Genomic DNA, 14,260 nt, shown 5'->3' on the forward strand with positions numbered 1-14,260 from the left:
TGCACGTGGCCAGCCAAAAAATGATCAGAGCTCGGAGCACTGCTTATTCTTTGGTTAGAGAAAGAGTGCAACACAACTCTATGCAAGCTTCTTAATTTGTAACCGTAAATGATGATTCCATCTTCTCAATTGTCCACTTCCATATTTGCTATTATTTCTTCATTTTGAGATCTTGGGGAACGGGGTAGGGGTCGCCATGGGGTTGTGGATTGGGTGGAACGGGGGGGGTTACATAAACCTTTCTATTTTGATGTCTTATTCCACCTATTGTAATTATGCTGTACTCTAAATGTTCTTGTGGATGTAAAACAACTTAAAATAAAAACAATTGATCGCAAACAAATCCAACACTTCTTGTTTATGTCCATCTTGCCAGACAAGAAAGTAAAGAACATATGAATACAAATGTCTCATTCCTATTGTTGTATGTGAAACAAAGGTTTAATTTGCATTTTTGTTAAATATTATACAATCATAAATCATAAATCTGTGAAATATTAAATAGCCATATGTGACACTGTTTCTGGTCACATCTGAGTTGAAAAAATCCAGTTTACTCAGTTTGAGACTGACATCCATCTTTTTTTAAAAAAAGGCAGAGCTGTTTTTCACTGCACACTAATGAAACATACTTTTAGATATAGAAAATGTCAGAGCTAATCTGTTTGTAAAAGTATGACAGATAGCTGTTTTTAATGTTGAATTAATTTATGTAAACCTAAAATAAATGTTAGTAAAACACAAAATAAATGAAACTGCATTATTACTGTCAGACAACAGAGTTGAACATTATCTTTCAAAAATATTTTTACAGTGTAAATACTGAAATTCTAATGGAGGACAAAACTTTCACATGATATCAATGCTGCCATCATTCTGTGAGAGCTTTATGAAAGCAGTGCCACATGATTAAGAAGATTCAAACTACTGTCAAAAAAATGTGCATATACATTTTTATTGTGAAGCTTAAAAAGATAGTTCAGATCTTTTGTGAAAAGATTATGAGCAAATAATATGTTACCTGTTGTATATACTATAGCTCATTGAACAACCCTACTTTGGAGAAATAAAGAGTAGCAACACATAATACAACCTCGTACTTAATTGGTACTTACTCAAAATGAACTAAGTATTTATGTATCAGGCTTTATTACACACTAAAAACCATTGGGTTATTTGATAACTCAGTTTTAGAGTTAAAGTTGTCAAGTTGCAGGTTGAATTGGTTTGATCAAATTTTGAATCATTCTTCTCAGTCTGACCAAAGTGGACCTCTGCTTTAAGATGTAAGAAGTAAAGGTAAGACAACTAAAACAACTATAGTAAAAACAACTTTGTAAGAAGATGTTTAACTTATTTGGCTTTGTTAATAACTTTAGTTTGTACAAGACAGTGAGTTTGGTTTCCTAAAGTTACATTATTTGCTGCTGCCTAACTGATACTAACAGCAGTTAGGGCCAGCTAGCGAGCACATACACAAGTTGTAATTATCTAATAGTGCAAATTTTGGGTTGTTCTTTTCAATTCAACTTATTAGTAGATCTAATTCAACAAATGAGTCATTTCAAACCAAATTCTGGGACAAAAACTTAATCCAGTTTGTCAGGACAAACTGATAACCGAACCCTGCTGAGTTAAAAATACCCACGATTGTCTCGGTCCAAATTTCACTGGATTACAAATTGGGTTGTGTTTAACCCAGAAGTTTTTATTGTACTTGCACTGAAACAAAAAAAAAAGTTTAATTCTGACTGAACTGACAAGCTAACAGTTAGGCCAAGATCAAAGTGAATGGCTGCTGTCTTAAAACAACTATCTCAAGTATTTAGGTTTTTATGTATACTACTTTATACTTTATAAACCTTTCATATGAAACCAACCTACAGTTTCTGTTTGTGAGGCTGACACTGTGTCTGCTTTTAGCCCTCCTGAAGCCCTCGTAACTGAAGCGAGAAAAAGAAGCCATTGTAACTTTGGGTCCATTTAACTCGAAGGCCATGAGAAGGTTAAAACTAGGCTTAACTATCCTAACTATAGGATTTTTGATAAATCCTACAGTGAGGCTTGGCTTGGGTTTCCTGAGCTATACCTTAGTTATGCTGCTATATAGGCTTAGACTGCTGGGGGACAATCTGACCACTTTTCCTCACTTTGATGCTGTCTTTATTCTCTCTTCTTTTCACTTTGTATTTGTAATTATTGCTGTCATTAACTTGTGTTCATTTTTTCCCATGTAAACTATGTATGCCTGGACCAGTTGTCTGTGTTTGTTTGTGTCCTCTCTAACCCCAGCCAGTGGAGGCAGATAACTGCCCATCCTGAGCCTGGTTCCACTGAAGGTTACTTTCTGTTAAAAGGGAGTTGTTCCTTTCTACTGTTGCCAAGAACTTGTTCAAGATGTGGAATTGGGACGAAGAGAAGATTAGACACAATCTGCTAGTTTCCTCAGATAGATAATAGATAACTTTTACTAACTGGTGTTTCATAATGCGCTCTATGTTAATGTGTTGAATTTTAATTAGAATAAATTGACTGTAACTTGACTTGACTCTGGATCTTCTTTAAACTGAATTAGATTTATAATGTAGACTTCTTGTTGTTCTTTTGTTTGTTTGCTTGTTTTGGTTTGTTTTGTTTGGGTAAAGTGCCCTGAAATCAGTTCTGTTGTAATTGGCACTATGTAAATAAACTTAATTGAATTTAATTGGAACTTTATTTCTCCAAAATGAGACTGTTAAAAGTATTTATATACACAAGTAATATATTAACTGTTTAAATCCTTTCCACAATCTTTCAAAAGATCTGAACTAAGTTTTTCACATCAATACATAATCAATATATCGTGAAATTATATTGGTTTAAAAAATGATCAAAGACACTCAAAAGCTTTCATCTTTTTTGTTTGGTACATAGTAATATAAAGATTTGTAAGGAAATTTACCCTGATATGATACAGAATCTCACTCTGCTGTCCAGGAAGTTATAATATTGTACTATACATATGTGTAATACATATGTGTAACAGAGTCCACCCTTCAACCACCATGATGAGGTTGGAAGATTTGAACTGAAGCACAAAAACAAAACTCAGCTAAAACAGTCTTTTTAAAGTATATTTATATTTTAATGATTTGTATGCTCATTCAAGGTTTTGGACATGTTCCTTCACATTTTCCAGTATGAATGAGTGAGTGAATATGTCACTTTCTCCTCCCGAACAGACCTGACATATAAATTGAACATGAATATATTTGTTTGTTCGATTTAGTGCATTAGTCTATATACAAACTGAAGTCCCTCTACATATTAAGATTGTGTCTCCAATCTCAGACGTGGGCACTTTTGGCATGATTGGTGGATGAGGCAGCAGCGGGCAGGTTGCTACCTCCTTGTTTGGAGTAGTAAAAGTGGTTGTTGTCCTGGTAAGAGCGAGAGGAAGAGGACGAGGAATTTGAAGAGCAGATGAGCATCAGCCCACCAAGCAGGCAAAAAACTGTGCCGACCCATCCAGTGTAAAGGGAGAAGCCGAATGCCATGAGGCCGCGCTCCTGGTTGGCGCCAATGGGGAACCAGACGGTGGATACCATTGCACACAAAGCTGAGGAGAGAAACAGGAAAAAGTTTAGTAAAATGGGTCTGCTTATTATAGTAAACACAAGAAAAATCTTATGCCACACTATGCTGAAAGACAAATACATACAGTAATTAAAGGTCTAGCATTCCTTGAAGGAATGCATATTGCCTTACTTGAAGCTAAAATGAGGGAGGCTAAGATTACCTGATGCTGAAAAGTGAAAACAATATAGCCATTTAAGTCAAATCTGCAAAATATATTACAAATGACCTAATGCAAAATCTTGTAAGATGTGTTAGCTTTAAGAATATGTGCTAAAGATCACTCTCAGCAACAAACAGAACACGTTTTAGCTCAATATCTGTAAAATTGGCAGAATTATAGCCATTTATATGGTTGCTAAAATTGATTAGCTGTGGCAACCATCTTGAATAGATCTGAATGAAAAAGTTATTCACTTGTAGATGTACACCCAATGATTACTTTCTGAGAGTTTCATTAAAATTTGTTCAGTGGTTTATGAAATATTTTGCTAACAGAGTCATCAGCAAATGCTCGTTCTAAAAGACTTGATGTCCAACTCAGGACATAGGAAGAGTTCTTATTATTTACAGTGACTTTGTCTGCTACATTTCAGTTTTCCTGATAGTCTTGACTAAATGGTTAAAGGCATCTCTATAAAGTCATCACATAAGCATTTTCTGTGAATCTGCTAAACAACAGCAGACAATAAAAAAAATACACAAGTGAAAATACCTCCAAATTTGTGTATTTGTGGCAGTAGTTGTAGATTCAGTGAGGAATTAAAAGAAACTTGCCGAAAGTTATTAGACATACATCTACAACTGCTTTTTTGACTCAGCATGATTTAAGATGACCATCACATCTGACTGATCTTTAAAAACACAATTTTACAGATGAGTTTACAGATAATGACATGAAAATTGTTGTGGTAGTAGCAAAGTGTGATCCTCAACACACACCTACCGCTAACAAATGTAACTGTTTCAAGTTAGCCCTGTTTGTTTGCAAAATATCCTATGAAGATTAATTTTAATGAAACTTTTAGAAAATAGTCATTATATGTATATCTACAGCTGATCAAATTTTGGAGTCAAACCAATTTAAGATGGTCACCACAGCCAACTGGTCTTAAGAGACACAAAAATGGCTATAATTCAGTCAGTTTTAATGGCATTGTGCTAAAGTCTCATGTGTTTTGCAGCCAAGAGTGAATCACAACACATACTTTAAGTGCTACTCATTGTGCTAAATCTTTCCTTAAAACCTTAGCGTAAAGTGTCAGAGTCAACCCTGTTTGTCTGTTAGCAAAACTTCTTATAAACCAATGGACGGATTTTAATGAAACTCTCAGAAAATAATCATTGGATGTACATTCATAACTGATTAACTTTTGGAGTCAATCACATTAAAGATGGCCACCAGAGCTTATCAACATTTGCCAACCCAAAAATATTTACAGATATTGAGGTAAAATTTGCTATGGTAGTAGCTAAGAGTTATTCACAACAAATATTGTGATAGCAATATCTCAGGGTACACTTTTTCAAGAAATCCTAGGCCTTTTATTTGTAATGTGTGTAATTTGGAGATTTGCTGATAGTTTATGCTGATAAATGCGCAGTGAACAAGGAAAGTTTTTTTTTTGTTTTGTTTTATTATTTAGGAAAGCAGGTGGTGGAAAATGCTACAGCAAGTCAAATATTTTTAATCACAGCAAACAGGGCACCTAAGGGAATTTCCATGTGGTTCGAGACAAAAACAGGGTGTGGATGAGAGTAGGTGGATAGGAGGAATGTAATGGGTTCAAATGTAACAGAAACATCTGAACAGTTTGAGCTGTTTTAACACATGAAGGCCCCCACCCTCGACCCCTCTTCCCCTCAGTAGGAAGCTCGTCATAACCAGCATCCTCTGCTTAAAAGAATTTAATTTGAGGTTAACTCTCCCAAGGACTTCTCTACCTCTCTTCATCTCTCTCTCTTGTAAGGGCTTCAGGAGGGTTAAAAGAGGTCTGAATGAGGAAATTTGGTAGAGATGAGGGTCTTTTCAAAGTCTAGAACCACACAATGTATCCTACTCTTTCAAAAATCATTTCAAAAAGTGAGTAAAATTAAAGACTTAGCATTCATTGAAGGAATGCATATCAACCTCTGCCTTAAATGCCAGAGTTTTAGTCTAAGATCATCTTATTTTGTAGCCGTTTTGGTCAAACCATGAAAATAACATTATGTGCAATCTAATGCAATATTGCAATATGTCACACTCAAAGTATGTGTTGTTGTCAGCCACTACCACACCGATTTTAGCTCAATATCTGTAACTATGACTGTCATAACCATAGGCTAAAATTGGGATCCCCAATTTTGGAAAAGTGGAGGTTGCCTCACCCAAAACAAATCATTTAAGAAAACTACACCTCTAAGCAAAACAGTATTTATAAAAGCATTTCTACCATTTATATAGGCAAAACGATGCATTGATGCCTTTCAAAAAATATGTCCCTCCCAATTATCCTACCAGTGGTTTGGTTCATCAGATTGCTATAACACCTGCTTAAGGCAACAGAGTTGTCCAGGAGGCTGCCTGGGAACTGCAGCAGTAGAGATAGCAAGAAGCTTCCAGTAAGTAGTGACTAGCAGGAACAATAGACTTCGTTTGAAAGACATTTGCTTCAACTATAAAAACATGACTGTTTAGTTTTTTTTGTGTTGCTTTTTTNAAATTTTGAAAAAACTAATTGAGAAAATTTCCATGGACATTACCATGTTGTTTACATTAGTGTCACCTTGCATCTTTGGTGCTAGCCCCATCCAAACAATAAGTTACAATATCTTCCATTGCGCCTTTTCAATTTGAGCCCGAGCGCAGTGACAGAGAGAAGACTGTGGAAATCACTCCAAATGCCCTTGAAAATGTGAATGATCAGATAGATGAAGAGAAGAGTCAGCAAAGGGGCAGCTGTTTGTGCAGCAGCTGCTAATGCTAACTCTGAGAGAGCAGCAAAGGGCTCCACTTTCTGTCAGTAGTGTAAGAGGTAAACATTGGGATCAAATGTATACTTGTACAGATTAGACAAGTGCATTATTATACAATAATAAGTCATTATACAGTATTAGACAGATAATGTGTCAATATTGGTTGGATGGGGCTAGCACCAAAGGTATGAGGTGACGTCAACCTAAACAACATGATGACGTCCGAGTAAAATACATTTTTTTAAATTTATAAAAACTAAACAGTCTACAGTATTTTTACTAACATTTTTTATAGTTGAAGCTGACTTCTTGTATTTATTTAGAGCTCTAAATATAACAGAACACACTGCAGGGATTTATGTATCCTCTCTGGTCTGGGAACACCTAGGGATCCCCCAGGAGGAGCTGGAGAGTGTGTTACTGGGGAAATGGATGTCTGGGTTTTTCTCCTCAACTTGTTGACTCCGCAACGCAACCACAAGTAAATGGTAGACAATGGATGGATGAATGAATAGATTTCAGGCTTTATATTCTTGTACAGATACTATAGACCAGTGACAATTATTCAATGATCACAGAAAAGTATGAATACAAACTAAGTTCAAACTATCTTCAACATGGTTCTCAAAAATCTTTAGAATGAGGAAAACTACACCCATATCGCCCTGCAGAGCAAACACATTTAAATTATTTATATAAGGGATACTGTACCTATAAGTTTCACTGGTATGATTAATATTTCTTTAAGATGGTTATTAAATACATTTAGCCATGACAATTCAGCTCCTATGTTATTTACCAATTATAAAATAGTAATTGGTAGTAGACTATAGTAGTAATAAGGGTTCCATCTGGTAATTTTGCAACAGTACATTTTACTGAATCTGTGACACCCCAAAAAATATTGCTCCTAATAAATCCCCCTTTTTATTGACTCTCCCAATAATGAAATGGCATTTCAAGCCTTGGTTATAAGCATTTTTGTGTTGGCTGATGTAGATTAGCTGTGTCAACCATCTTGAATTGTGTTGACTCCAAAAGTTTAATCAGTTGTAGATGTACATACAATGATTAATTTCTCTAAGTTTCATTAAAATTCATCCAATGGTTCATGAGATATTTTGGTGACAGAAAGATGAACGCACAAACATACATGGCCAAAAACAATATCTTCCGCCTTTGCCTTTCGTCAATAATATATTTGTCTCTTACCAACTACAAGCATCAGTAATCCTCCCAGGATAGCACATTTGTTTTTGGAGCTCTGGGCTTCATTACCCAGGCTGATGCAGGGCATGGACATAAGAAGCATCCCTACAGCAGGGAGACCCAGGATGGATCCTATGATCATCAGGGCACGGGTTGTTTGGATGAAGGCTGGAGAGGCAAACAAAGGACAAAATTAAATTCTTTCTGGGAGTTTCTCCAAATTCTATCCAGTGTTTCATGATATATGTAGATATATTATATCAGTTATTGTTAAAGTTTGAAGTAAGAAAGAGTATAAGTTGAGTATAATATATTTTAAACAGACAGATTTATAGCTAATTTTATGTGGGTTAATACTGCTTATGCCTAGTGACCATCCTGAGCTGGGTAACGCCAAAGGTTAATCAGTGAAAGAAGTACACCCAATGATTCCTTACTGAAAGTTTCATTGAAATCCGTTCAGTGGTTAATGGGATATATTGCTAACAGAGCCAGAGCCAGTCAACTCCAATAGTTGATGGCAAAGTTTTAAAACCTGATATGGCACCTTCAACTAGTGCTCAAGAGTTTGTGTTGAAAATGACTCTCAGCTCCTACCACATCAGGTTTTAGCTCAATATTAGTAAAATTGGCTGAGTTATAGCCATTTTGTGTTTGATAAGTTCACATGGCTACAGTGGCTATCACATAAGAGTTGATTCCAGAAGTTATTCAGTTTTAGATATACAACCAATCATTACTTTTTGAGAGTTTTACTCTAATCTGTCCAGTGGTTCATCCAGTGGTTCATGAGATATTTTGCTACTAAACAAATAAATGTACATACACAAGGGCACAAACATTATCAATAATAATGGTGAAAATATGTCTAACCTGGTAGTTCAAGGATCTGAGTCAGGGAGGTGCAGTGGTAGAGCGCTGTAGAGATGACACACTCTGTCCAGGGTCCCTTGGAAACCAGCTCGTCCATCTTTTTGCAGGTGTTCAGACCATATTTGCACATCGTCACCCAGTCATTTGTGGACATGGCAATCACAATGCCAATCCATCCAAGGCTGCTGAGGAGAAATCCACTCAGTTGAAGACAAGAATTTGCCATCTCTGCGTAAAGTTCACCTGTCTTAAGTTCAAAAACCTTAAGAAAGTCTAAAAGCTACAGCTACAAAGGATCCCAAAATCAGTCAAAATTTAAAATAAAATAAAAAATCTTACACAGAGCTGATATATATGAAACAAGGAATTCCAGTAATAGTTCCAATTAAACGAGAATGAAGAATGAAGCTTCTACAACATCATAAGCTTTATAGAGCAACGTTCTGTGGTGGGAAAAAAAAAGTTCTAAACCTTCAGCCAATCATAAGCCATGCTGCAAAATAACACTTTTTTTTGTGCGCCTGGAAACCTCTGTTTTTCATCTGAGGATGAAGATTGACTGTTCATGGAATACTTACCAATAGTTCTACCTCCATCTACTGGTCTTATTGTGAATCTTCAAGAGTTAGTTCTCCAGACAAAATAACCATGTTCTCCTAATTTGCATTGTAAACATTTGTGCTGTTTTACCCAAGCTCTAAAAGAATGGAGTTGTTTGTATATTGTTTGTATTATATTTTACTTGAGTGAAAGTTATTGTTATGTAAAAAAGCTTCACATAAAGTTTTTTTTGTATAAGAATATTTATATTTTTGTTTAGTTATTTTCTATTTGAACATGAGAAAACATTCAAGTTGATTAAATAAGGACATGACATCAAATACATTTATACATTTGCTTACTTACATAAAAAAACAGCATTTTCTTAAAAAGCAATGGAGCAGAAATAATAAGCAATACTATGTGGAAATAGCAGGGTAGGGTTAATACCAAAACTACGTTTGATGATTTTTAATAAATTTAAAACTAAATTTAGTCAAACGAAAATTTCTTTATACCACAAAATCAAAACCTCCTGTGTGAGGTTGCTTTGATTGTCACCCGCCAACCATTGTGAAAGTGTGCTTATGTGTTTGCCTGCCTATTTATTTGCACGTGCATACCTGTGTGTGTGCGTGTTTATTTGTGTGTCTGTAGTGTTAGCAGAATATATATTGTGTTTTCATGAAACTTGCAGAAATTAATCACTAAATGTACATCTGCAATTGAATAAATTTTGGTGTCAATTCTATTTAATATGGCCACAACATCTAATTGAGATTAGCTAACCCACAATAGGTTATAATTCTGTGGGATTAAAGATATTGAGCTAAAATTTGGTGTGGTAGCTATGAGTCATTATTAACACATGTGGCAATATTGCATGGAATTGCATGTTATTTACAACTTTCAATCAAAACTCTCTCTAATTCCATCTCTTCTCATTTTAAGATGATCTTAGTTTAAAGCTCTGTCATATAAAGTGACAGGCAATATGTATTCCTTTAAAGAACTCTAGGCTTTAAATCATGGTCTGTGTCTGACATGCATTATTATTTGTATGTGTCAAAAAACAAACAAACAAACAAAAAAGACAAGTTACATTTAGATTTATGTTTGTTTAGTTGTATACTTTATTTATTTATTTATTTATTTTCAAACAAAATGGATAAAACAGTGAGCCTTCAAAAAGATCTACTGGTTGTTTGTTTCCTTGTGACTTTAACTGATTACATATTTAGTTGGGGGGGAGGTGTCTTATTGATGTTTCAATAACTTATTAGCAAGTGTGCAACTTAGGGAGCATTTTTAAGCTGTTTAAGCTAATTCCCAGCAGGGGGCAATAAAGCACAGCAGTTGTTCACAACTGCTAATCAGTCACTGTAGGACAAATTGTGTCATTCCTCCCATCACTACTGAATGGAGTCAAAAAATGGCTTTCATGAGTCAGAAAATGACACTGTAGCATGACAGCAGTTAGTCTGAGAGACACCTCCATCTTCATTCAATTATCTATTCATTTATTCATTCATTCAGCTTGATTCAAATTATTTGTGCAGACAGCCTTTGGTCTTTTTAGGTTTGGTTTGTCCTTTAACACAATAATCCTGATATATAAAAGGCACATTTTTTAAATGCCGGTCTGATTAGTTAACAGGAATGATCTGTCTGTCTGTCTGTCCGTCCGTCCATCATCTGCACTAACTAGAAGAAAATTGGCATTAATGTATCAGCAGAAGAGACCATTTCCGAAAAAGTTTTTTTTTTTTTCCTTTCAGAATAATGGCACTTTGCCTTGTTAATCCATTAATAAATTTCAATATTTTTTGCTGCTTCTTCAAAGAAACAAAACTTTGAATTGAAGATAATCAATTAAGCCTCTTACCTCATTCCTCTGGAGGTTGAAAATGAGTTGCAGTCATAACCTTGTAATTTTGTTTTACAAGGAAATACAATTTATTCACTATTTTCAGTAGTTGTGGAACCACAAATGAGTTTTTCTTAAGATTAGGAGGAGAGCTGCAGGCTCTGCGCAGAGCTGAGGTAATTACAGAGTTCTACCAAACAGTATGCAAGTCCCTGACACGACTCTGTTCACCTGCAGCCCTTACACCTCCTCCAGCTGACACTGAAGCAGGGATTATGTGTCTTTTCATGGTCACTGCAGGTGTCCTTCTTCTCTCCAAGGGTTAAGCTTGTGTCTAACATTTAGAGATTTATATATCTAGGAAAAGTTGAATGTCTACAATCTGAGAACTTGGAAATGGAAAAATATATATTTGAATTCAATTCAGTTTATTTATATTGTTCCAATTCACAACAAAAGTCATCTCAGAAAGAAAAAAAAAGAATCAAAAATTCAATTATGCTAAAAACTAATTCAAATTCAGTCAGTTTATTCCTATTATAATACAGCACATACTGTACACATGCAATACATTAAGAAATGTCATTAACTAGAAAAGTTGTCTATCTATTACTGCAACAAAGTGAAAGTTTTCCTTGCTGCTCAGTCTCCATCCTGAGCAGCATGTTGGCAACAACAGAAAGGAATGATTCCCTTTTAAAAGAAAGAAACCTCCAACAGTTCAGTACGAGCAGTTGTCTAACTCAGCCGGCTGTGGTTTAAGAGGACGGGAAAGAGACAATGACAAACACAGGATTGGTCCAGGTGTAGTTACTAACTAACAAAAAAAAATAAAAAACACATGTAATGGCAGGATTAATACATAAACGTATTAAGTACAGCAAGTAAAGATAACAGCAGAGAGCAAAAACGTGTTCAGTTTGTCCTCCTGTAGCAGCTTAACTAAGGAATAGCCCAGGAAACTCAACCCACCCCACCTATAGGATTTTTGATAAATTCTATAGTTAGAATAGTCTTAAAAGTAGACAGGGTGTCAGCCTCATGGGCAGAAATTAGGATTAGAAAATTGGGATTAAATAAGGTTATGATTCTGCCTACTCTTTTACTCTTTTTTAATGAGTTAAGTATGTATTGACTGTTCTTTTTATCTTTATGCTCTATTTAATTCATGTATTATTCAAACATGTTCAAAATAAAGCCTCATCAATCAATCAAGAGAAGCTAAAATTGGGGAAAAATGATCTCTCCATCTCATTACATCTCTGGCAGCAGGATTTTGGATCAGCTGAAGACTTTTTAGAGGGTAATTTCTATGTATTTAATTTCAAACTACACTAGGAGTGTCTCATATTGGTGTGAAAATATAAGCATCTTATAGATCATTGGGGTAAGTGGTTAAATCTGAGCAACCATGACAGTTACACTTCATTTCTCTCTCCATCTGTCTGAATATCATCTAGTTCGGTCCATACAATCACTGTTACTCATCGCCCAGATGGATACACAGAGAAATGTTGTCAAGAAAAAGACAGAACATTTTTCCTAGAAAAGCACTACCTACAAAAACTCAAACCTGGCCCCACAGAGGGAAAAACATTGGAATATGCTTCTGACTGCTTGTTAGTAAAGATGGCATTATGGTTCGACTTGCTCTGCAAGTTGATACAATCTTCTTATAAAACTCTTTGCAGGCTTAAGTATGTATATGCATGACGATGAGATCATGTTTGTGATGAGTGGAGTCTAAAAGGAAGAACTCTGACCATGAGCACCAAGTTTCCCAGGAGCAGTTTTTCTGATACAACCAAGGAGTGAGACAGCCGGAGAATGGGAATATTATGCTAATGAGTTGAGGACTGCAACGACGATGCTGACATAGAGGGATGATGGGATTCTGGAGCTCCTTGGAGGGATGAAAAGGGTGAACCATGTAGATTTGTCTGTGTGTCTTGTGTGTGTGTGTGAGAGAGAAGAGAGAGAGCGACAGAGAGAGAAAAAGGAGTTGAAGCAGGACAGAGTAACTCCTCTCCTACCTTCCAAGCTGTCAAAGCTGTCTGTCAGTCAGCTGGAGAAGATGAAGAGGAACGACATGCTCTTTGTCTTCGCAAACTAAAAGTAGTGGTTCGGTTGAGACGTGGGCTTAACGTAAAAAAAATGAGTTATGAATGAGAGGTAAGGAGGAGCAATGAGGAAGCAATGGTAGGATGGAGGGAAGCATTTTTTTGTCCAGCACACTGTGATTGAGAGACAGCCATAGTGCATGAGTCATGCAGGCTGATGTGGATGACTATTTTTCAGGTAGTTGTCAGAACACATTCAGTGATTAACAGAAGCAGAAGACAAGGGAAGATGATCAGTTTGTGGCATGGTGCAACATTGAGAGGCAATATGTGTGTGTGTGTGTGTGTGTGTGTGTGGGGGGGGGGGGTATCTGTGTGTATGTCCATACTGAAACTCCAGAGACTACTAAACAATGCCTCAAAGCTAAGGCTACTTGTCTGAGGAGATAAACTCAAGGAGTGTACTCTCAATGGCAGAAGAATAACAAGTGAGAAGATTCACCCAGAGCTGAGACTGAGCAATACTGGCAATGCATATGGGAGAAGGAAGCATCACACAATGATAATGCCCCATGGCTGCAGGATCTAAGATCTGAATACATCAATCTCCCAGAGGTGGACCGGTATCTATCATAATGAAAGACATTCAAGACAAAGTCTCAGGTATGAAGAGCTGGACTGCACCAGGACCTGACATTATCCACACCTTCTGGCTAAAGAAACTGACTGCTCTCCATGAACGCCTAGCAGCACAAATAAACCAGCTGCTAATAAAAGGGATCCATCCCAAGTGGTTGACTCAAAGCTGCAAAGTATTGATCATGTAACTTGACGAACCTTCATTGAGAACTTAATGGGAATGTGGAAGACAACTCTAGAGGCCAATTCAAAGCCAGATGCACAATTGCCAGTCAGCATCAAATGTGGTATATACCAAGGTGATGCTTTACCCCCACTCCTGTTCTGCATGGGCCTGAACTCCCACAGCCAGATGATTGCAAAGAGTGGCTATGGATACCAGTTCCAAAGTGGAACAGTCATCAGTCACCTTCTCTACATGGATGACATCAAGCTTTATGCCAGAAGTGAGTGAGACAACGATTCACTGTGCCACCTCACTAGGATATACAGCAAGGAC

The 14,260-nt window shown here is 36.3% G+C and overlaps 1 protein-coding gene across 2 annotated transcripts; it reads right to left on the reverse strand.

Annotated features, from left to right (window-relative positions):
• Positions 1 to 419: 419 nt before the first annotated feature.
• Positions 420 to 9,105, reverse strand: cldn11a (claudin 11a). Of its 2 annotated transcripts, XM_017438431.3 has the most exons (4): positions 8,995 to 9,105; positions 8,656 to 8,837; positions 7,786 to 7,950; positions 420 to 3,598 (listed from the first exon to the last, which is right to left on the reverse strand). In XM_017438431.3, exons 2-4 carry the CDS (start codon positions 8,807 to 8,809, stop codon positions 3,327 to 3,329), a joined length of 591 nt encoding a protein of 196 aa, XP_017293920.1. In that variant the 5' UTR covers positions 8,810 to 8,837; positions 8,995 to 9,105; the 3' UTR covers positions 420 to 3,326. The 2 variants fall into 2 exon arrangements, with proteins under 2 accessions (XP_017293920.1, XP_017293916.1); XM_017438427.3 differs by having other exon boundaries at positions 8,656 to 9,097.
• Between the last annotated feature and the right edge of the window lie 5,155 nt (positions 9,106 to 14,260).

Source organism: Kryptolebias marmoratus, linkage group LG10 (genome assembly GCF_001649575.2).
Source record: "Kryptolebias marmoratus isolate JLee-2015 linkage group LG10, ASM164957v2, whole genome shotgun sequence".
In the NCBI taxonomy this organism is placed as follows: Eukaryota; Metazoa; Chordata; class Actinopteri; order Cyprinodontiformes; family Rivulidae; genus Kryptolebias; species Kryptolebias marmoratus.

What these genes read in the sequence shown, in the direction of transcription:
- cldn11a (XM_017438427.3), bottom strand. Translation starts at nt 8,881, where the DNA reads ATGGCAAATTCTTGTCTTCAACTGAGTGGATTTCTCCTCAGCAGCCTT. An exon ending in TCAGATCCTTGAACTACCAG is followed by an intron (nt 7,951 to 8,655) that starts GTTAGACATATT and finishes TTGCCTCTCCAG; the next exon opens with CCTTCATCCAAACAACCCGT. An exon ending in ATTACTGATGCTTGTAGTTG is followed by an intron (nt 3,599 to 7,785) that starts GTAAGAGACAAA and finishes TTCTCTCCTCAG; the next exon opens with CTTTGTGTGCAATGGTATCC.